The 22,688-nt window shown below is 52.8% G+C and overlaps 1 protein-coding gene across 3 annotated transcripts in view; it reads left to right on the forward strand.

Annotated features, from left to right (window-relative positions):
- Positions 1–22,688, forward strand: part of LOC122364871 (CD109 antigen-like) — a 38,283-nt gene that overhangs the window by 514 nt on the left and 15,081 nt on the right. For all 3 annotated transcript variants that reach the window (XM_043335657.1, XM_043335656.1, XM_043335655.1), the window contains exons 2-11: positions 5,080–5,194; positions 15,779–15,971; positions 16,759–16,983; positions 19,096–19,209; positions 19,863–19,999; positions 20,302–20,460; positions 21,022–21,196; positions 21,496–21,681; positions 22,041–22,276; positions 22,540–22,660. In XM_043335657.1, coding sequence (XP_043191592.1) covers positions 5,118–5,194; positions 15,779–15,971; positions 16,759–16,983; positions 19,096–19,209; positions 19,863–19,999; positions 20,302–20,460; positions 21,022–21,196; positions 21,496–21,681; positions 22,041–22,276; positions 22,540–22,660 — 1,623 coding nt within the window. In that variant the 5' untranslated portion in view covers positions 5,080–5,117. The remainder of the gene's footprint in view (positions 1–5,079; positions 5,195–15,778; positions 15,972–16,758; positions 16,984–19,095; positions 19,210–19,862; positions 20,000–20,301; positions 20,461–21,021; positions 21,197–21,495; positions 21,682–22,040; positions 22,277–22,539; positions 22,661–22,688) is intronic.

Genomic DNA, 22,688 nt, shown 5'->3' on the forward strand with positions numbered 1-22,688 from the left:
TTCAGGGCAGGACTGCGTGACATTGAGAGAAAGAGGGATCATGAGGGGGAGACGGAGCGGTCGCGAGACCCTCCACTCTGCCCCATGACAGTGACAGGGGCAGCCCGGACACCCAGTGTGCACCCCGGGGCAGGCTGGGAGGGGAGGGGAGGGGCAGCGGACCGGGGCTGCCAGGTGCGTCCGGTGGGGTCACAGCGGGGCAGCGTCACTTCCTGCGGCACACTGTGACGCGCCGACCGTCACGTCACGGGACCAGAGTCACGTCCGGAGTCAGCGGGGTCAGGCGGCGATTAGATCGCTCCGCACTCCGCCATATATGGGCAGCGGGCGCCTCTCGTGTGTCGGCGTCCGGCACACGGCCCTGTGAGCTCGACTGCACTTTAGGAATTTCGACGGTGGCAGCGGAAGGCACTTATTCCACGTAATGGCCCTTTGCCTTGCAACATGCGGGAATGCGTTACCTGCAGTTGATGGTGCTGGCTGCTATAGCGAGTCAGAGTTGCGAGAAATTATAGATCGCCATGCATTACTTGGGTCCTGGAAGGTGCTGTTAAATGTTTTGTACCGTTCTAGCAATCCGCATTGTTATCAGTGATAGTGCAACCGCTGCACCATGGAGGTGCATTATAGTTCCAAGGAAGGCGGTCGGTTTGAATTAAATATTCCCTCTAGCCACCCGAAACAGACACAGTGTAATTAAGGTGTCGCCTGACTTTTACCGGCCATAAGACATCAACTTTGCCGCTTTAAGAATTGTATATTCCAGCGATGCAACTCCACCCTCACCTTTATTAGTGATGTCAATTACAGAAAATCAGAATACCGATACCTAAACAAATACCAACGAAAATCCCGGGAAAATACCGAAACCAAACCAACTTGGGAAAATGAGGGAAATACCAACTTTTTACCTATTTCTTGGCCTCTTATACATTAGTGGGGGTTCATGATACCAACAAAATACCAAACACATTACGATTGAAATACCAAGTACCAAGTTGGTATCGGTTTGGTATCGGTATACCAAAACGTTGGTATTCGATTGTCATTTCTAACCTTTACACCTTTCCGAGTGTTTTCTGGCCGGCCCGGCTCACGGTGACAGCCTGCTGTTCCATTGACCGTCCATTGCCCTAACAAGCCGTTCGTTTGCCCTTTGACGCTACTAGCAGCCCGACGGCGTGGTCGATGTCGGCTGGATCAATCGAGCGCCGCTCGCTCGCTGGTCATTGTCGGCGTCGGCCGGGGTCGCGACAACAGTGACTCATGGAGCTCACGTGGTGGGTTTGTAGGAGGGCTTCAGTGTACGGGTCCCGCTGTGTTCGTTTATAATTGGGGACCACAGGCCCACCCTGAGTGAGCTGAGTCGATAGCACAGGCGATAACAGGTGGCCCCGATGAAAGCCGTGGGGCTGAGCCATTGTCGACTGTAGACTGCTGAGTGCTGAACCTATTTAGGTGTAGGTAAAGTCCTCCGAGTAGTTCCAAAAGCTGTCTTCCCATAAATCCCAGGCTGTCAACAGGTGAATGTGATCTAGGAGCCAAGTGGGTTTTGATTTGTTACTCCTGCTGGCTGTCAGTGGCGCTGCACGCCCTCCCTAGCCCGGCTCGGTAGATCAGAGCAACGGGTCGCGGTCTGTGCATTGTGACCCATGACCCGCGACCTCCGTACGGTCACCGTCCACCCCGAGTGACCGGTCTATGACGGCGCCAACCGAGCGCGTGACGGGCGGATGACGGATACCGCTCCGCCGCCGCCGGGTTCGCCATCTGTCACCCAGCTGACAGCAGAGACTGCGACGCGCCAAACTCGGCGGGCCGCTAACATCAGCAGGGCGATGGCTCGATTGGCCCTCTCCGCTCTAGTGAGCTTCCTGTGCACGGAGTGTAGGACAGTGCGTGCCGTCTCGCGCCGTAGAAACGTGTGTAGAAAGTGCGACAGCCGGCACGGCGGTAGGCCGTCCGGCTGGTGTACATATACGAGTACCGCACAGCTGGCGACCTTACGTCCAGATGTGGAATGTGGAAGAAAGCTCCACACTCCAGTCCACACTCCACCTGCCCCATCTCCCCCATCTCCCACCCAGTCCCCGCTGGGGGGCGTCCCGCGGCCCCCGGCGGGCCCCCGGTGAAAGCTGCCGGCCCGCAGCGCGCCCCGTTCGTTTGTTTGTGTGGCGGCGTGGGCGGGCGGCTGCCGCCCAAGGCCAGACAACCCGTCTCCTCGGTACACGGCTGGCGGCGGGCTGAGGGGATGGCGTGCGGCGCCTAGGTATGAGGGAGGTATGAGGGCTGAACCGACTAGGTATGAGGGCTGTCCCGTGCCGGAGCGTTTCGCACAGTGACCGCGGAAGAAAGTCGCCGACTTCGGGCCTGACCGATCCGTCTGCGGGCGACTGCAGACGTTTGAAACGTGCCGCACTCCGCGAACATTGACCTGGGGAAGCGAAAGTCGGGACGTGCGTGCTGTCGCGGGTCATTGACGAGCGATAACAACCAGGTGTTGTGGGTTTCACGCCCCCCCCCCCCCCGTCTAGCACGCTGTAGGATCACGTAGTAGCAAATAGCAAGCGGTGCGAGTGTCGTTCCTGACTCCACTTACATAAACTGTGTTTAGCCTTGCACGGTACACATGTCTGCGATCAGTCGACAGTCACGTTCAAAGAATTTGCTAAGAAGTGCTATGTGAAGCATTTAGGCCATGACTGGTATTGTGAGCCGATATTAAGCCGAATTATTGCGACATGTTGATGGCCAAAGCACGTCTCAGTTCGCCCGGTGATCTGATCTGGCTTGTGCGCTAAATGGGGAGACATGTTTGTTTGTCTTCGGTAGAAGTTATAAGAAGTCAAAGATGTCAGATGAAAGAGGAAGTAATAGTGGTTGTAGTATGAACATGGCCAATGACCACTGTATTGCAGATAGAACCTACGACTATGTGAGCTGATGCACCAAGATAACTTTGCGACTTCTCAGAAATGGAATCGAGTGATTGTGCGTCGCTCAGTAATAATCAGCGCTACAGCCGAAGGCTGGACTAACGACTATGTAATTCTGGTGTCGTCCGAGGGGAGAACACCGTATACTCTGCACTGTCTAAATATGTCTGAGTCTGCCGCCGCCGCCACTGGTGGTGCTGTAGAACGTTTTTATAGCACACAAACAAGCAGCCACACTCACTAGCCATAAAATACATCTGCCAGACAGAAGGAACCCACGCGGTGTCGGGTACTTGTTTTCGTCACGGTAGTAAAGCAGAAGCTGCCGCGCCTCACACGTCATATTTCTGAGCACCGTGCAACCCGCCGTGTCACTGTGAGCTACTATGATCTGTGCCTGTTGCTGCCGAGCCACTGTGACCGGCTGTGTCTCTGTGACCTCATGTGACCTCCCGTGACCTGTTCTGACCCGCCCTAACCCGCTGTGCTACCGTGCAGCTGCGGGTCCCATGACGGGCCGTGCTTCTGTTAGTGTCCACACTGACGCATACCAGCAGGGTTGGCAGGGATGGGTGACCCAGAACGTCCGCACTTTCATTTTTCGCAGCCCGGAAGCGGTATGAGACGCCCTGTGGTTTCGGACAAAAGCGGGCCGAGTCGCATTGTGCTGCTGTCCCTGACAGTGTACCAATTTGCGTAATGCCTTGCGCGGGTACTAACTGCTGAAATAGACTCACAGGGACTAATTGGCGAGCTCGTGGCGTGAAATCTCTGCCTCTGTGTGTCAGTCTTTTGAGAAAACCGCGTGATTGCGCTTTTTTGTTCCCTCGGCTAAATTTGGCCTTGCTGCTGGATTGTTGCACTGATTTCATCGACCACTCAGGGAACATTAGCTACTCTTAAAAGTTTTTTATTTTATTTTAAAGTCCGTTTTGATTATTAATTGATCCAATGTCGGAAGTGAAGTAAGTCAAATTACGAGGTAGGGTTTACAAATTACTAAGGGTTTCTTTTCTTGCAATCTGTGACAGTAAGAAAACGGGAACACATTAAGCCGACAAATACCCTGTTGAAATTATCTCATTTACTGTTCGATGAAGCGCGGCGCTGCTCTGTAACGTTGAGCTCTGTCGGAGACCTGTTAGCCGTTGGGGGTCAATTCGAGGTGTTGGCCGTTGGGTCGCTTCCCTCTCCCCCGGCGGCGCACCGTCCGTGTCGCGCCGCCGGCCACGTTGCGACACGTTGCGGTCTCGCTTGGGGAGCGGACCGGGACTGGGACCACGCTGCCGGGACCGCCCCGGGGCAGACTGCGGTCCGCGACCGTTCACCACGCCTGCACTGGCGGTTTGAGAGCCACCGGCGCCAGTCACAGTGCACACGGCGCCGGTTTGAGGACCCCGGGACGATGACTGGGGTCCGGTGGGTGGGGCGGGGCGTTTAGGTACCTGTCGGTGACCTGACTGACCCAGTTTGCCATCACTGGACACGTGAAGGCAGCTCTGGTGTTATGTCACATACGGGAGAGATTGATAGGGAACAAACGTGATGGTAGCTGCATGTGAGTGATAACAGATGTGCTACATGTATACGTGAGTGCAGCTCTGTTGCCATGTCTCTCCAATGCGTCACACCAACTGTAATGACCGTTATGCCACAGTCTACATCCATGAGAAAAGTGAGAAAAAAAAACATGAGAAACCATCTGATGGACAGTCATCGCAGTGCCCTACTCGCGCAGTACCCCTTACACAAGTACGCAGGTCGCAGTGTAGTGTCGGGGGTAATCCCCCGCTGAAGAACATCTCCGAATTACTTATATCACCAGCGCTCGTCCTCACAACAGAATGTGCTAAATAAGGTTTTTGTGTTAATGAAGTTCATCATGACACGCTATTCTGTTTTACATAGTCTTATTTCGTAACAAAGCCACACATCAGAGTGAGAACAATGCTGTGTTTTCTGCATCACATGAGCCATCATGAGGTGTCCCTGACACACTAGTACCACTGTCGTATCACCTCTGTGACCGTTCTGCCTTGCCGAGTCCTTAACGACATCTCTGACGCCATCTGTGCTGTAACCCTGTTGCGGCACTCGGCTGCCCGGCGTGTGAACAATGCCTGACCGGTGACCTCTGTTTCAGGGGTGTGACCTCAGCGGCCGGCCGCCCACACGGCCACCATGGCCGGCAGCGTCCTCTCCGGCGTCGCTGTGGCGCTGCTGCTGCTGCAGCTGACCGCCTGCGTCACCGCCAGGGCGTGAGTACCCAGAACGCTGCACGCTCTGATGGTGTCGGAGCGAATGGTAGGATAATTAGCTGGCGCCGCGGTCGTTTTCTGCGCGTCGCAGTCTCCTGGTGTTAGGTTTTTGTGATAAGATGCAGTCTTCGGTGCTTGTGTCTTATGAGGAGCTGCAGTCTCCAATGGCTTCTTGCATTGGTGGTACAGCTCTGGCCAGAGTTGCAGTCTTCTGGCTATTGCGTTTTTTTTTTTTCCTTCAAAGGCATGGAGGGTGAAGAAGTCTTGCGTCCATCTATATTGTTGAACATGCAGTTATCGATTGGTATTTTACACGAACTGCTAGTGCTAAACGTCTTTATCATAAATCGCTAGGATTGTGAGTTGCTGCTTATCGCAGTCGAGCCTTCTTAGAGCTTCGTCGTTTTGAATTTTATGAAATCACGGTGCATAACATGCTCGCATGCCTAACCGTTCAACTAATTCTGTTTTGCGGAACTGAGAAGTTTTATGTATAATTCAGCGCAACGGTGTTTTGCCATGGAATATCACAGCATTCCAGTGGGAGGCTGAGTGCAGACAGCACGCTTCCTTTACCTTTCACGCGGTTTGCCTAACGGGCCGGCTGGTTGTGAACCGCAGCGCCGCCGTTATGCAATAACTGTGCGCTGAATATGTACGTGCTGTTGGCGGAATACAGCCTCGGAGGGAAATAAAAAGTTTCCCAGACATTATCTCCCCGGAGAATGTCTGGTGCGACGCGTCCTGTCCGATGCGGTGGTTCGCTGTTCGATGTGACGGTCGGTTCGCTGTCGACTCGCTGTTCGGTTCTAAATCTCATGTGTCAGTTCGCCGTCGGTTCGGTGTCCGGTGCTGTCCGGTGCGGTCATTTGCTGTCGATTCGCTGTCCGTTTACTGTCTGGTGCGGCAGCTTGCTGGCGGCCTGCTGGCCAGGTGGGCCAGTGGTGCCGTGTGCCGGGTCATTGGCCCGCTCGACGGCGACTCACTGACCTCAAAGTCGCCCGCCCGCCGCCCGCCGCCCGCCGCCTGCCGCCCGCCCGCCGCCCGCCGCCCGCGCCGGGCCGTCTCGAGCGGCCTCCTGACGGTGAGACGGCTCAGGTCGCGGGCCTCGGTCGGCTGGAGTCTTCCCAGTGGACGGCGGAGCCACGGTGAGACCGTGAACGATGGCAGCCGCTGCTGACGGCGGCGCTTCCCAGGGAGGCGGCCGGCGGAACAGGTGTCGAGCGGCCCTCCCCACCCCGCCCCGCCTCTGCCCGTCTAGACTGTTCGACCCCGGCCTGTCTGGGCCGTCCGACCTCTGACAGCCTAAACACAGCAGCCTCAGCCCGCGCCCACCACACTAAATCAGCCGAGCGATAAGGAAAACACAGCGGGCTCAGAGGTGAAAAGAAGGTGTTGATACCTTCTTATCTACCACAAACTCAACAAGATTGAGAGGATTCAGTGAAACGAACCAGAATAAGTCCAAAATAATCCATGGCTCACGTCCACACTTGGTTTCGGCATTATGAGCTGACGCCATGGGCTGTACATTTGAGCGGTGTGACGGGTTTTTGCAGAGGATTAGCTACCTGAATTGTGTTCCCGCCGCCGTCTGGCGGTGCTGCTCGTCGCCCGTCTCCACCGGCGCCCGCCGACTCCCGGTCACGGTGAACTGATTCGTGAGTTCGTTTTGCTCTATCGGCGGCGCGTGTCGCCTGCGACCGCAGCACGCCGCGAGCCGTACACAAGTCACGGCCGTCCGCCGGCTGCTGTCAGCTGAACACCGCTGTAAGCGCACACGCGCGGTGGTGTAATGTGTTGGCACAGTGCTGGTGGATTATATCGTCAAGCTTGTCAACGATCAGAAACATCAGAGCATGATCAAATCCGACCCGACGTAGATAGATATGCCTTCATCTTATGTGGATTTATTGACCGTTTGCTGGGTCTTCTTTGTAGGAAGAAGCATGTAGTAGAGAATGACACTGATGTGAACAAGCACGATCGACCAGGGGCGTAACTTTTTGGTTTTCGTTGGGGGGGCAACGCTGTCAGGGGCGCCTTTTTAAGGGCATGGGGGCGCCTCCCCGTGACTGTCTAGAAATAAGTCTTATTTCAGTTTCCGGCAACATTTTCTTTTTACCATAGCACGTTGTTTTTGTGCCGTCGTGTTTTGGCACGTTATGTTGCAGTTTTTTTTCTGAAATAGCGCGCCAAAAGCGCGGAATTATTTTGTAACCAAATACATTTTGAAAGCAATTTGGGGACCAGAGACCGGGGGCGGGTAGTGGAATTGAGGACCAGGGTAGTGACGCCTTATTAAACAACGCATATGGTAGTTCTTCTAAAGAAACGAGACGAACTGATGAATTGACAAAAAGAAAAGAAAAAACAACTGATAAAAAGGCGAGATTAAAGGTAGTGTGCCAGCTTTCTTGGACCGTATGGAGTTAATGGCCCAGATAAGGAGAACCGGATTTTTAGAACTTATCCATACCTTCAAAACTCATGGAAACGTCTTAAATTCTTCAAATTTTGAGTACCCCAGTGCGAAATTCGCCCCGACGGGTTGTCGGTCGTACCCCAACCACATTTCACACCACTATGAACAATAAATGCACACACTGAAATCGCTATTACCGATATGCTCATCCAATCAAGTTTCGATAAACCCGTTCATCATCATCTCCTGCGGTTTCGAACACGGGCCTGTTAGGTGGCTTCTGATGCTCGTCGAGGTCGGAATTTCCAAATACGCGTGGTGCGTCGGGCCGCGCGCTCTGACTTCGGCCAAGAAAAATGCGTCAGCTGATCATTGTCATTTCTGCCACTTGCGTGTGGTGAAATGGGGTCATTACTTATAAGACGGCTTTTTCATATCAATTATTTTACATAAAATCATATTTCAAACCATAAATAATGTTCGACAGCCAAATAAAAGAAACAATACCAATACGGGCTTACAGTTTAAGGCTCGACATTGTGTTGTCTACGATTAGACAGCTGATAACTCATTCCCGTACGTCGTATGGTCGTAACACTATAATGACCTTTGCTTATTGTCACAAGTGCGCCGCATTCGCGATTGTTGCCCTACGCCTGTTTGCAGGTGAGCCCACTACAGTTGTTATACATATCTAAAAACCGAAAAACTTTTAGGCGAAAAAGGCACTATTCCAGGCCCATTTTTGATTTTTTTTTTGCGATATTATGTAAAAACAGAAGCTTCTTATCCTAGGAAAAATAAAATGGGAAATCTTTCAAAGGTGGCACACTACCTTTAAAGAAACAAATCTGTAGAACTTCACCCCACGCAGAAGCAAGGGACGTTTTTACGCCTCCCCTTTTAAGTTAAGAACACACTTCATACTGCATCTTTTCCGCACGTGTTCTAGAAGCAAACCAGTGGCAAAAATTTGCCCTCATCGAAAAAAAATAAAAAATTGCCCCCCCCCCCGCCCGCGCCGGGCCGGGGGGGAGTGAACACCTCCCCTGCGGTTTTTCGCAGATATCTCAAAACTCCGCGCCGCCGTTTTTGGCACACCTGTTCATGCATCTTTTTTTACACATGTGCAAATTTCAGACCCAGAGCTCTCGAGGTCAGGTCACCAGGTCACGTCAAAAGACCTCACCTCAGAAAAAAGTTGCAATCCTCGTCATAGCTACACCAACCGAACGATCGCCTTGAAACTTTCAGCGATTGATAAGAGTAACAGTATGTCTAAAATGTTTATCTCGGAATTTTGATATCAGTGACCTATGGTCAGGTCAATTTTGCGACCTCTCCATTATAAGTCAATGGGAGAAAATTGAAATGAGCCTTTTTTGGACGAATGGTATTTAGAACCCTCTCAAACATCGTTTCATAGGTGAACATGATACACTGAATCGGAAAAATGCACCTGTGACCCCTCTGTGTGCCCTTGAGGTCATCTCAGGTCATAGACGGTCACCACCAGTTTTTTGGCTGTAACTTTTGATAAAGGCGTGCTAGAGCGATGAAAACACTTCAGATGTATTCAACTCGACGATACGGATCGACTGATATGCAACATGACCCTTTTCGGTCAGGTTATGACCTTGACCTGAGGTCAAGTTTTAAAAATGACCTTTCAAGGTCAAAAAATAGTTCATTCGACGCGTCTCGACGAGAGGAACATGATGCTGCCAAACGTAATGTCGTGGCACTCTTGAGTCAAAAGTTATTGCCGAAAAACAGTTTTCGTGAAAACTGCTATTTTACAGTTTTTGCCCTTTGGAGGCTAAACCGTTGACCTTAGGTCAAATCTGAGAACAATGGTCAGAAAGGTCTGTAAAAGGGCTATCGAATGCGCTTTTCCGCGGCGCTGTAGCTCTATTGATCCCGAGTTAGCCGTTGCAGTTTCCAAAATTGTTGAAATGGCCTACATTTGACCTTTGATGACCTCAGGCGACCTGACCTTTGACCTGACCCAAAAAATGACCGAAGTGTTTCCGTCATTATTTTTGACGCTCTTTCGAATGCTGCTTACTGCGTGTCGCTACGTGGCCCAGGAGCCGAGTTAGACCAGACACCCCCCTCACCGCCCGGCGCGGAAGTCGCGGAGCACCAGCCCGGCGCGGGTTAATCCCAGGCTGAGAGCGTTCAAGCTTAGGTCACCCATATACCTCTGTATACCGAGACATGCAGAAGTCTGTGGCTCACCAGGTGATATCAAGTTATCACGAAATGATACAAATTACTCCTGCTTTGATCTAGAGGTGTCAAAACGTGAAAATTTTGGGAACCAGACTCGAACCAGACCCGGCTGGACATTTCTGGAACCAGTCGGACCCGGTCTAAGTTGGAATCGGAACCAGTTGGACCCGTTCCCCAAAAGTCAATTAATACAAACCGTTTGTAGAAATCATTAATTGCATCGTGTAAAACAGCCCTTTTCCCACTGATAATACCTACTTATGAGCTACAGTGTGCAAAGGAACATACATGAGCAAATGTTTTCTTTCCATTCACTTCATATTTTGCAATCATATGTAGTGTCCACTATGTATGGTTTATGGTAGGACCCGGTTGGACCCGCCAGAAAATTTCCAGGAACCGGTCCGGACCCATATGGGTCCAGACCGGTTCTTTTGACCGGGTCCTCGGGTCCACATTTTGCCACCCTTTGAACAAAAAAGATGATGTAGGATACCAGTATAGTCAGAGGAGCGCTAACATTGGCTCGATGGGTGCTATGAACCGTTGGGACGCTACGCCAAGCAAGAGTGGCGCTTTAACAGCAGGGATACCATAACACACAAGGCCCTGTGGGACGATTACATTGACTCAAGGGGCGCCCTTTAGAATCGGTGCGACACCGTGCAGAGGGCGCCATTCTTAACCACATCAATTTTAATACTCACTGCAGATGGCCTCCAAACTGTCTCGAGGGGTGCCTTCAGGAACCGATGGAACAGCCACCGAAATAGGGGCGCCGCTCTAGCTGCAGTGATGAAATAAGGTATTGACCGCATTGACCAGAGGAGCGCTTCATGTAGCTAAAGGGGCGCGTTGGTAAACTGGTGGGGCGCCACCCCATGCCCAGCGAGGGGCGTCGTACTTAGCAAGGAAATTATGTAAGTCAGAGGAGCGCGAACTTCGGCTCGAGGGGCGCTTGTATGAACCGTTGAGGCGCTAACCTAGCTAAGTGGCTAACCTAGCGGCCCTGGTGGCGCAGTCGGTTAAGGCGTCGACCCGCGGTGCGGGCGGTGCCGGGTTTCGGGTTCGATTCCCGGTTCCGCCCGTTCCGCGGGCGTCGTCCCCGGCTGTGTCACCAGGTGTGGGGTAGGCTCCCACTTCAGCCGTAGCCTGGGGGGTGGGGGAACAAGGGCCAGAAGGAGGAGGAGCCCTCCTGTAATTGGGCCACAAGTGCCCGTTGGAGGGAGGCCTGAATAAAAAAAAAAAGTGTGCCGTTTTAGCAGCAGGGATGCCATAACACACTATAGCGTGCTATGGTATCTAGGCCCTCTAGCCTCCCCCCCCCTCCCCGAGTAGCGATGATTATGACTCAAGGAGCGCCCTTAAGAATTGGTAGGCCACATACATTTCATTACTCAGTGCAGAGGGGCGCCAAAACGGGCACGAGGGGCGCCTTCAGGAGCCAATGGGGCAGTCTACGGACTGGGGGCGCTGTTCTAGCAACAATGATGATAAGGTATTGGCCAGAGGGGCGCTTCATCCACCTGAAGGGTCACATTGATAAACGGATGGGGCGCCGCTCTGCATGCGGGGGCATTAGTTATTAGCAAAACAGATGACATAAGACGTGCGTGTTGTCAGAGGGGCACCACTTTGGCTCGAGGGGCGCTTTTTAACCAATGGGGCACGCTATTTAGCTAAGTTTTTACTTGCCGCAAGCGGCGCACCATCCCTGAGGAACGTTACACAAACGACTGACGACTCTCTCGACATGGGCATCAGAGGTGCCCCTGTAGACCTCACAGGCGTCTCTAATTCCCATTGAGGCGCCCCTTTGGGCTTCAACTGGAGCTCCTCTTTCTATGGGCCTCGGAGGCGCCCCCATTTGGCATGCAGTCTCCCCCCTTTCGTATTGGGGCGCCATTATGGCCTTAATGGGCGCCCCTTTTTCATGTGGGCGCCCCCTATACTATAGACCTCAGAGGCACCCCGAAGGGCCTCAGAGGCCAATAAGGTGCCCCTCTTTCGCATGCAGGCGCCCCTGTGGCCATCTCAGGCGCCCGTGTTTTGCATTGAGGCGCCCCTGAGGACTTCATGGGCGCCCCTCTTTCGCATACAGGCGCCCCCACGGCCTCAGAGGTTCCCCTCTCACGCATCCCATTTCCATATAGGCGATGGCGCCCCCTTGAAAGATGGCGCACGCGCTCCTATGACGCCGCTGGCCCGTGAGGGCGCCTTTCGGGCCTGGGGGCGCCCACCAAGGTTGGGGGGGGGCAAACGGAATGTTGGGGTGGCAGAATTTCAAGTTGGGGGGGCACCTGCCTCCCCAAAAGTATACAAAGTTACGCCCCTGCGATCGACAATCGCTTGTGAGTAAGCTTCTGGTCTAAGTTCATTCTGAACTCTGAATCATTGCATCCTGCCGGTGCCGACTCCGCGTGGCCTCCCGTTTTTTTTTTGTTTTTTTTTTTTGCTCGGCCAGCCTAGTGCCAGTCTCGAGCGGTGGGACTGATCGGGGAGAGGCTGTTCCGCGAGTTGATGACGTTTGACGGTGACGTCATCCTGTCTGAAAGTGACGTCACCCACGGAGACATCTCTGGCTGTTACGGCGCCTCTCTGGAATGAGTACCAAGATGATATCTCACATAAGTGGCTGGGGGATTGTGTAAGCATCAATGTTTAAAATAAAACCCTCATTCAATTGATCGTCCTATCTGGCTTCTTACCTGATCTCTCTATAAATTCATCCCTCGTGTATAAATTAATAAAAATGATTTTTACCTATGTTTGAATCTTCGTTCCATTGGCAGATCCGTTATTTTTTACCTCGAATCATAAATAATTATTTGAAGAAAAAAAAACTAGTGAATCGTGCGGTCATGGGTCATCAATCGATCGATCGGGTTTCAAACCATCAATCTACCGCCAACACGTCCCGTCTAAACATCGGATGGTCTTCTCTCGATTACTGGTTCGTGTTCTGAGTCTCGCCCTGTCGTATTGATAGCGGTGACGCAGCTGGAGTCAGTGGGTCACCCACGTGCCGCGTGACGAGACTGGTGCGTCACTGCTGCCTCCCCGGTGCGTCACTCCTCGCCTCTGGTGCGTCACCTACGCCTCTGGTGCGCCGCTCGCTGCCTGCCGAACCACGCCGTCTGCTGCGGGAGGGCTCCCGAGCGTTCTGCCTCTCGCTCTCCCACGTTTTCTCCTGCCGTTCCCAGCGGTCCGCTCTCTCTCTCTCTCTCTCCCAGGGAGGGGTTGGGTATAGTTGAAATGGCGTGTATGTGACTTGAAGCAGTAAATGGGTTACATTTATGGATATTGCATAACACAGGCGTCATTCATTTTGTGATATAAATCTTCAAACATTCCCAAAACTCACAACTGTGAAATAGACGGGACGAGTCGCCAACGAATTATAATGAGCGCGCCGTTTACGATGCCCGGTTCACTTCCCTCAGCCTTATCGATTTCGGACGACTCTTCAGACGGCGGTGCATCGTTGACTATCCGCTGATCTCGGTAGGCCAATGACTCCGTTCCGAGTGAGCTAGCAGGTTGACTCTGAGTCGTGCTGAGTCAGCCCGGCGCCCCGCCCGCTGCGGCCGCGTCACGCGCGCCGGAAGGAGAAATTTGCGCGCGGCGCGAGCGTCATCTGTTCAGTTGCGCCACATTTTGCGGCTGGCTGTCCGGGGACGGCACTGGAACGCCCGTGTGTGAAGACTCAGCAGTCTGATGGGTCGGTGACCTGAGCTGCATTTGTGACTTTGTTTATGGTCTGTTTGCGTAAATGTTTTGAAGCTATGAAAACGTCTTTGGTAAAGAGATATTACGGATATTTGATGAAAATAATCAAAACGACACATTCCATTGAGCGTCTTTATTATTGTCATGTGGATTCTGGAAACATAAAAAATCAACATCCTACTGAGTGTTTCTAGCAACCGACAACGTTTGGACTTCAAGGCTTTGAAACGGTGTCTTTATGAAGATTAATGCATCTTCCTCAAACGAAAACAAAGCGTGAAACGCATTTGTTCTGCGACGCGGAAACCTGCATGTCTCACGTTGTCGCTGTGGTTTCTCCCCCGGACGTTTCGCTCGTTGTTTCTTTCTCCTGCATTATTCCTTGCCATCTATTCCGACCAGTCGAAGGGAACGAGAAAGCTGCCCGGCTGGGCAGGGCGTTGGCGACCGAGGTGTCACCCAGATGTTGTCAGAAGTGACACCTGCAGGGGGCGTCAGATGGTGTCACTCGGGCGTAATGGTGTCACACGGCCCACAGCTGTCGGTTGGAATTAACTGCAGCTGCCGTCAGACGGCTGTCAGCTGTTTTCAGAGCTGCAGCTGCTGTCAGCTGGTGCTCCGACAGCTGCAGTTCGGTGTCAGCTGGTGCTTTGACTGACCGGTGGCTCAGGGGCGTGTCGTAGACGGCGACTGAGATTGCGGATATGTATCTAGGTCTGGGTGGAGCGGCTTTCTTTCCTCCCTCTCTCCCTCCCCCTCTCTCTCTCTCTCTCTCTCTCTCTCTCTCTCTCTCTCTCTCTCTCTCTCTCTCTCTCTCTCTCTGTCCTTAAGTATCCTCATTTTCTCTCCCTCCCTCTCTCTCTCTTCCTTCTGTGCTCTCCCATTCACTATCTTCTCTATTCATTTCTTGTCTCTTTCTTTTTTGCCTTAATCGTCTTGCCTCTCAATAGGGGTTGATAATTTCTTGGAAATAACATCCGATGGTTTGGTTTGCAAGGTTTGTTCTGCTTGTAATTAGCCAGCTTTTAGCTCCAAGGCTTTAGACGGCACTCGTGGTGGCCCCGTGCCACACTGATTGAACTTCGGCTACCGTGTCTGTCACGGTGCTCCCAATTTGGGACATCCTGGCCGATATTTTCCTGGTGCAGAGCTTACGTCACGTCTGACCCGCCCACCATCCATTTATGCACCGTGGGCCGAGCGGCCTTGGCTGTGAGCCCGTGTCGGCCGAGACGCCCAGATTAGAGCGATGTATTGACAGGATGGCCTACCACTGCAGACCTGCTATCTGTGCAGGTTTGTCTTCCCAGGCCCTGTGCTGCGGGGCCGTCTTATTTGTCGGGAACATTCGAAAGGAGCTCTACCTCCAGCAGGTGTTAACTTATGTCTGGTAGCCCGATGGGGGAGTCTCTGATCTTGTCAGACCAGACCTGCCCCTCTGTCTGCCAGCTGCCTACGGAAGCTCTGACCTCGTCAGGACCGCCCTCATACCCTCCGCTGTGACGGGGGAGAACTGGCCCTGAGGGTCGCCCTCATACCTGGCAGTCTGCCGAGCAGTCCGGGCGCCCACCGGGACCCGCTGCGGGCCGCCGCAGCCGCCGCCGGGCCGTTGCCGCCGGGCCGTTGCGAGCCCGGACCTTGAGCAGCCGCCCGGAGGAGCGGACCCGTGCTGCAGTCCTCGTTTGGCGCTGCGGGCCGGTTCCTCCGCCCACGGCGGGCGGGTGGTCAGCCGCGGCGGGCTGAGGAAGGCTGGCCACCGAGCCGAGCAGCGCCCTGCCGAACAGCCGAACACAGGAAACCCGCCGGCATTTACACGGAAAACACGCGCCGGGGAGAACTGACCAGCCGCGTGGGAGGTGCCGGATATAGGCCGAACTGCGCGGGATTCAGAACCGCCGGGCCGGCAAACCGCGCTGGAGAAAAACATACGTGACGTGAATAATGAACTAACCGGTTCCGGAGCGTAAGAGAAGCTTCTTAGCTGCGCTGCCGTGATCCGTCAGCTTTTTTCGCAAGCAATAGCTCGATTGAACGCTGTATATTTTGTTTGTAGTTGCATAAACGGCATCACTAATACCGACAATATATACGAATATTTTTCGAGTTTGTGTTCATTGTTAATTTGTTAACTCCCCCGCAAAAAAGGCATAATCATCCTTTCCATTTATGTAACCCCGTGCTCCCCTCTCCCACAGAACCTACACGATCGTGGCGCCGCGTGTTCTGCGTCCGAACCTGCCGTTCAACGTGGCGATCACCATTTTGGACACGACGGCGCCGACGCGGGTCACGGTGCAGGTCGGCGGTAGGCCCGACTCGGGAGGCAACGAACTCAAGACCAAGGAGGTGGTGGTGCAGCCGGGCGTCACCACCTTCACCACCTTCAACGTCAGTGTCGCGCTCGGGCGGGGGGGGGGGGCGGGGAGGGCAGGGGAAGGGGAGGGGATGGAGGGGAGCACTGGGCTCGGTGAGGCTTTAAGGGGAAAGGAGGGGTGGGGGTGGTCGGACTGGTTATGGTTACTGTGCATTTTGAGAGAATGTAATTGAGTTTTATTGTTTGCAAGCAGTCAAGGTAGCCACTTATTACATAACATCTAAAAAAGGCGGTCGAGCGTGCTCCTGATTGGATTAAACTGTTGCCAGGGGTTCCAATCCAAATAGTCCATTGCCTATCTTTACGGTACCAGGAATTATGTAAGCCTTGTAAGGGCGCGTTTCCTGTATTGTTTATATCCATTTTTGAAAAGGTGTGTTGTCGAACACGTATGTGCAATTCCTGGTAGGTATGTAGTTCAAGAACTCGAGTCTGAGAGTTATGCCGGGGGAAAAGTGTGCCTTACACGGGTCTTGTTTTCCTTGCCCGCTGCGGCCATGCTCATTGCAGCGCGGTCGCAACTCGCGAACACCGCTTCATATTTTTATGTAACCGTTGATCTGGTGAACTGTTACCAATCAGCGACCTGTGACCCTTGTCTTTAAACAGGTGACCTCTGACCTCTGCCCGCAGATCGGTGATCCCTGACCTCTGCCCCCATATCGTTGACCTGTGACCTCTGCCGGCAGATCGGTGACCTCTGACCTCTGTCCCCATATCGTTGACCTGTGACCTCTGCCGGCAGATCGGTGACCTCTGACCTCTGCCCCCATATCGTTGACCTGTGACCTGTGCCCGCAGATCGGTGACCTTGGCCCGGGCCGGTACAACCTGACGGCCGCCGGCCAGGGCGGGCTCAGCTTCCAGAACACCACGGCTCTGGAGTACGTGCACAAGTCGTACTCTGTGTTCATTCAGACGGACAAGGCCATCTACAAGCCTGGCGACCTGGTGCGGTTCCGGGCGGTCGTCCTGAACCCCAGCCTGCGACCGCACACCGCCGGAAACCTCAACGCCTGGGTCACCGTGAGTACCTACTGAGTATTGTTCCCGTACCGAGTACTGTACTGCACCCGCCTGTACCTTAGACATTGTTCTCAGAAGAATGCAAACCGCTAGTTAAACTCCGTAGCCAAGCATGGTAGGTCAGGTCACCATGCACGGATCCTGTTCAGCGGACCCGACTTGTGACGCTGTTTGAATGGCGCAGTTTGCATGACTCTCTCAGTGAATCAGACTGCAGTGCGGACCGGATCTTGTTTTTGTTGCATAATAATGCGCGACATGTGGATTGTCATGGGTGCAACAATATAACCGGAAAAGCAGAGAGGCGAATAAAACATGAGGGAGGTCATGAATAGATCCCCTCGTTCCGGCGAGTCCTGTTAGCTGAGTGAATCACGTTTCGTTAGTGGGACGGATTAGAAATGAAGTCGCTTGACTTCAGAATTCATATAGAATACCGTGAATCAACTCGACACTCAATTAAAGTAATTCGCAATATCTTAACCCTATTCCTGGCGGGGGGGCCTCAGGAGCCCCCCCCCCCCTGAGGTTTTTTGGTTATTTCTCCCAAACGCGTTGAGCTAGGAAGCTCAAATTTTCTGACTTTTCCTAAAAGGCTTCTACGCAACATGTCTGAAAATTTTGAGTTGATCTGACCTCAGGTCAGGTCACCAGAGGCGGTTTGGTGACCCTACCTCAGAAAAGTTTGCAATCACGCCAGAGCTAGAGTTTTTGACCGATCAATTTCTTCTCTTCAGGCTTTAGTTAGGGTACCAGTATGTGCAATTTGTATATCTCGGAATTTTGATATCGGTGACCTAAGGTCAGGTCAGTTTCGCGACCTCCCCATTATAAGTCAATGGGGGAAAAATCAACTCCCTGTTTTTACCACTAAAACGGGTCGGAATGGCCCCATATACCATACATGACTTCATATACGATCAACCTTCACTACCTTGAGGTCTGTTTTGCTGTTGGGCAGCTGTGAGGTCATGTGACGTCATCAAAGGTCACCAAAGGTTTTTGGCCAATAACTCCGTACAGGAACAAGATACAGACGCGTGGATGGTCTCATTGTGTTCAGCTCGTCAAGACGCATCGAATGATATACATGATGACCTCGAGGTCACGTGACCTGAGGTCAACCTTTGACCTTGACCTTGCGAGGTCAACATATATATCATTCGATGCGGATTGACGAGAGGATCACGATGATGCCCTTAGTTTGTTCCTATCTTGACTAATTCGAAAGTTATTCGAGAAAAACTCCATATCTAGCGCCGCCATTTTGACTTTTTCGACCCCTGTGACGTCATCTTTGACCTGACCTGAAAATGACCTTAGTAAAAATTGTAGATCTTGACCGTGCGTATCCGATGCCGTTTACCGTTTGTCGCTATCTTGCTTCGTTCTCGAGATCTCAGGGGGGGCCGAATCGGCCCCCCCCCCCGCCAGTTTCTTGTCCCGGCGGAGCCCGCCAGGAATAGGGTTAAGTATTTGAGTGTGATTTTATGAAAAAAGACTGCATCGGCACTGTCACTGCCAGCCCGATGCGGCATGTTCTGCCGGTTTACAATGCGAGGTTCATAACTGGACAGCAGTAATTCAAATGGGTGCCGCCGTAATCGCCCACTTTTGCAGCCATATGGTCAACATTTCCAGCGTTCATCGCTAGTTCTATCCCCGTTGTGGTAATCAACTTTCCCTTTGTATCGTCATACTGCAGTCGCAACAAAGCTGATGGCTAAATCATGACCTAAACTGGATATGAACTCGTGATAATTGAGCCCTCAGATAACGAGATTTCGCTCCAATTTAGCAGTGTATCCTGCTCTCGCCTCGCAACAATTATTAGCTAGGCTCCAAACGCAACTCCTTAGCCAAATTGAAAGCGTGATAAGCCGCGTTAATTATTCCGTGCTCATTATGTCGTATTAATTACCTACATTTCGCTTTCCGTCGACCCCAATCCATGCCATCCCTCGCCTCGTCTTTGGAAAGCCGCTGACCGCTATCTGTGTGTATGTATGTTGAATGGGGATGGTGTTTTGTAAGTCGCTGACTGTTGTCTGTGTGTATGTGGGTGTGTCTCGAGAGTCGCTGACTGTTGTCTGTTTGTGTGTCTGTCTGCAGGACGGAAAGGGGAACCGGATCCAGCAGTGGGACCGTCAGTTTACCACTAACGGCGTGTTCACCAACTCCATCCAACTGTCTGACCAGCCCGTCCTCGGCGACTGGAACCTCACGGTAAGACGGTAGGACGGCTGGGACCTCACGGTAAGGCGGTAGGATGGCTGGAAACTCACGGAAAGGTTGTAGGTCGACTGGAACCGTGCGGTAAGGCGGTAGGACGGCTAGAACCTCACGGTAAGATGATCAAACGACTGGAACCTTGCGGTAAGGCCGGCGGTAGGACTACTGGAACCTCACGGTAAGGCGGTAGGACGGCTGGAACCGCACGGTAAGGCGGTAGGACGGCTGGAACCGCACGGTAAGACGATAGGGCGGCGGAAACCTCACGTTAAGGTTGTAGGACGGCTGGGACCTCACGATAAAATAGCCGGAAACTTACAGTAAAACGGCTATAAGCTTACGGAAAGACGGCTGGAATATCACTGTAAAGGCTGCTGGAGCCTCACGGTAAGACGACTGAATTGTGTTTCGAACATACCTTTTATACCACTTTTTTTTTTCGTCACGCGATTGGTTTTAAACTTATGGCAACTTAACGTTCATTGCTGATGTATGGAAAACATCATTTCAACTTTAAATTCTCGCTGATTCCCGGAGTCGTCATTAGACTCTGCCGCAACGAATAACTCGCGAAAACTGATCGCCTCCCTATATGTCCCTCTCCAGTCTCCGTTCTGACCCCTTTCGTCTACATCGCTCACTCGCAGATTGACGTGCTGGGCCAGCGGACGAGCAAGGTGTTTGAGGTGGCCGAGTACGTGCTGCCGCGGTTCGAGGTGACCATCGACCTGCCGCCGTACGCCACCTTTGACGACACCAGCGTCACCGCCACCGTACACGCCAAGTGAGTGGGGGAGAGGGACACAGGCTCGGGAGTTTTACAGTAGACTGGAGCTGCAGACTGGGAGGTTAGAAGGGAATGATATGGTGAGGGAATAGACGGGACTTGCAGGTTCACTGTAGCAGTGAGAAACAGTGAGCTGAGTTGGTAGACGACTGACAGTTTTAATCTAATGAGGTTCTCACTTTGTATTTAATACGTGTTCTGCTGCAGGCTACTGTTCCTTGTTACGACGATGCTAGAAGTCTCACTCCCCATCTCCTCATACTCCCCTCTCCCCACAGTCACCGCTCACCCCTCCCCAGGTACACGTACGGCAAGGCGGTGCGAGGCGAGGTGATGGTCCGTGCCCACCCGGAGCTCAAGTCCACCTACCTACAGCCCATCTTCCAGGACCCTGTGCGGAAGTCGGCACCCATTGACGGCACCGCCGACGTCACCTTCAACCTGAAGGACGAGCTCGGGTAGGTCAGAGAGGTTTGAGAAGGGTTAGAAGTTAGAGCGGTGTGAGAAAGGCAGCAGTGAGCTCTGTCGGAGCGGTGTGAGCAGTATTACGGGGTAGTGTGCAGGGTTGGGGTTGTGAGAGCGGTGTTATGGCGGTTGCTGGTTCAAGGGCAGTGCTAGTTTGCACACAAACAGCGGTGGAGAGGAAAGGAGGGGAGGAAATGGAGTCAGGTGCGCTGAACACAATTGATGTTGACCCCGTGTGTGTGGGGGGGAGGGGTCGCACAATAAAGTAACAGGGGCGTTCAGGTGCCGGTATGGAGGTGGATAGGTATTTGGTATGCAGAGGCACGGCCTCAGAGGACAATGAGAGTGCGTAACTAGCGAGTAAACATATTACAGGGACACGTGACCGTCAGATGTGTCGAATCGAATGCTGAATTTTTGTTCTTGAATAGCTCAAGTTTAATATTGTTTTAGTTTTCAATTTTCATCAATTAGATACATGAATTTTTCAGTATCATGTTTGTGCAACACTACCTCCCTCTTTTCCCTGACGTCATATCCCCCGTTTACCCCAGTCTGACCAACGAGGACTACGAGCGGGAGCTGGTGTTTGACGTCATAGTGACGGAGGAGCTGACGGGCCGCGCGCAGAACGCCTCGGCCGTCACCACCATCCACCGTCACAAATACACCCTGCAGCTGGTGAAAACCGCCGAGAACTTCAAACCCGGACTCAAGTACACCGCGTTCGTAAGTGGATAAGCCTCACTGCAATTGTACCCATCGTCTTTTAAAAGTTTTCGTTTTGAGATACAGTGAAACTTCCGATATGAAATTGTCGTTTTATATATGAAGCTCCGGTGTGAAGCTGATGTTTTATATTCAAATAATTTTCCATCTTTATTTCCTAGAAGTCTGAAATTTTGTTTAAACGACTCAACTTAGATAAATGCCCAAAGCTCAGCATTCATTTAATAGCCCTAATATACGCCATCAATCCCACTGTAAACTCATTCCGTAGTATAACCTATAATGTCGGCGCCCCACAGCTGAAGCTCGCCACCCAGGACGACATGCCGGTGCGGGGCGGCCGGGACAAGGTGACCGTCAAGTACGGCTACACGTACAACCACGAGAACTACACGGTCACCGAGTACGACGTGCCGTCCAACGGCCTTCTCGAGCTCACCTTCTTCCCGCCGGCCGACAACGACACGCACGCGCTCGGAATTGAGGTACGATACTAACGACACGAACTCGCTGGGGATCGAGGTACGACAGTAACGCTAATAACAACACGCACGCGCTGGGCAGAGGTACGAACATAACGACACACACGTGCTGGGCATAGAGGTATGTCTGCGCTCGGAATCAAGGTGGCATTATAGTCAGTCGGAATTTCGACTGTAACGACACGTACGCTCCCGAAAATGAGCCACAGCGTTACGGCAGCATGAGAGCATTAGTTCGTCGTTCTGGAGCTGTTTCATTCATTATTGGCTTTCGTGATATACTCCCTCACTTCCGCCCTAACCCATCCCACCAGCTCATTTCCACAAGTCTCTAACCCCCTCAATCTCATCTCTCCCCACAGGCTGAGTACAAGGGCGTGAACCAGTGGTTCTCGACCGTCAACAAGGCGCTGTCTCCGTCCAACTCGTACATCCAGGCCACGCTGGAGACGGAGGAGCCGCGGGTGGGCCAGCCGGTCACTGTGAGGATCAACTCGACCCGGCCGGTGAACCAGTACGTATACGAGGTGCTCGGACTGGGCCAGCTGCAGTTCGCCGAGACCATGAACGCAGGAGGAGCGACCACACACCAGTTCAGGTGAGGGGGAGAGAGAGGGAGGGAGAGAGAGAGAGAGAGAGAGAGAGAGAGAGAGAGAGAGAGAGAGAGAAAAAAAAAGGAGAGAGGATGGGAGAGAAGCGACCTTGGCATGAAGGGTAAAGAAAGCCGGGCAAGCGAGATTAAAACGCGTAATATTTAACGATTTAATAGAAAAACTAAATTTTAACACATGTAGCAAGGTGCGGCGGTGCAGCTATGACAGACTCGGACCGTCCCACTGACGATACGTCCTTCGTCGCCAGGTTCACCATCCGGAAGGACATGGTGCCCCGCACGCGAGTGGTCGTCTACCACATCCTGCCGGACGGAGAGGTGGTCGCCGACGCGCTCGACTTTGACGTCATGGGAACATTCCAGAACACGGTGAGCCAGAAACGCTTGTCGGGGAGGG

Source organism: Amphibalanus amphitrite, unplaced genomic scaffold (assembly GCF_019059575.1).
Source record: "Amphibalanus amphitrite isolate SeventyFive unplaced genomic scaffold, NRLGWU_Aamphi_draft 000704F_arrow, whole genome shotgun sequence".
In the NCBI taxonomy this organism is placed as follows: domain Eukaryota; kingdom Metazoa; phylum Arthropoda; class Thecostraca; order Balanomorpha; family Balanidae; genus Amphibalanus; species Amphibalanus amphitrite.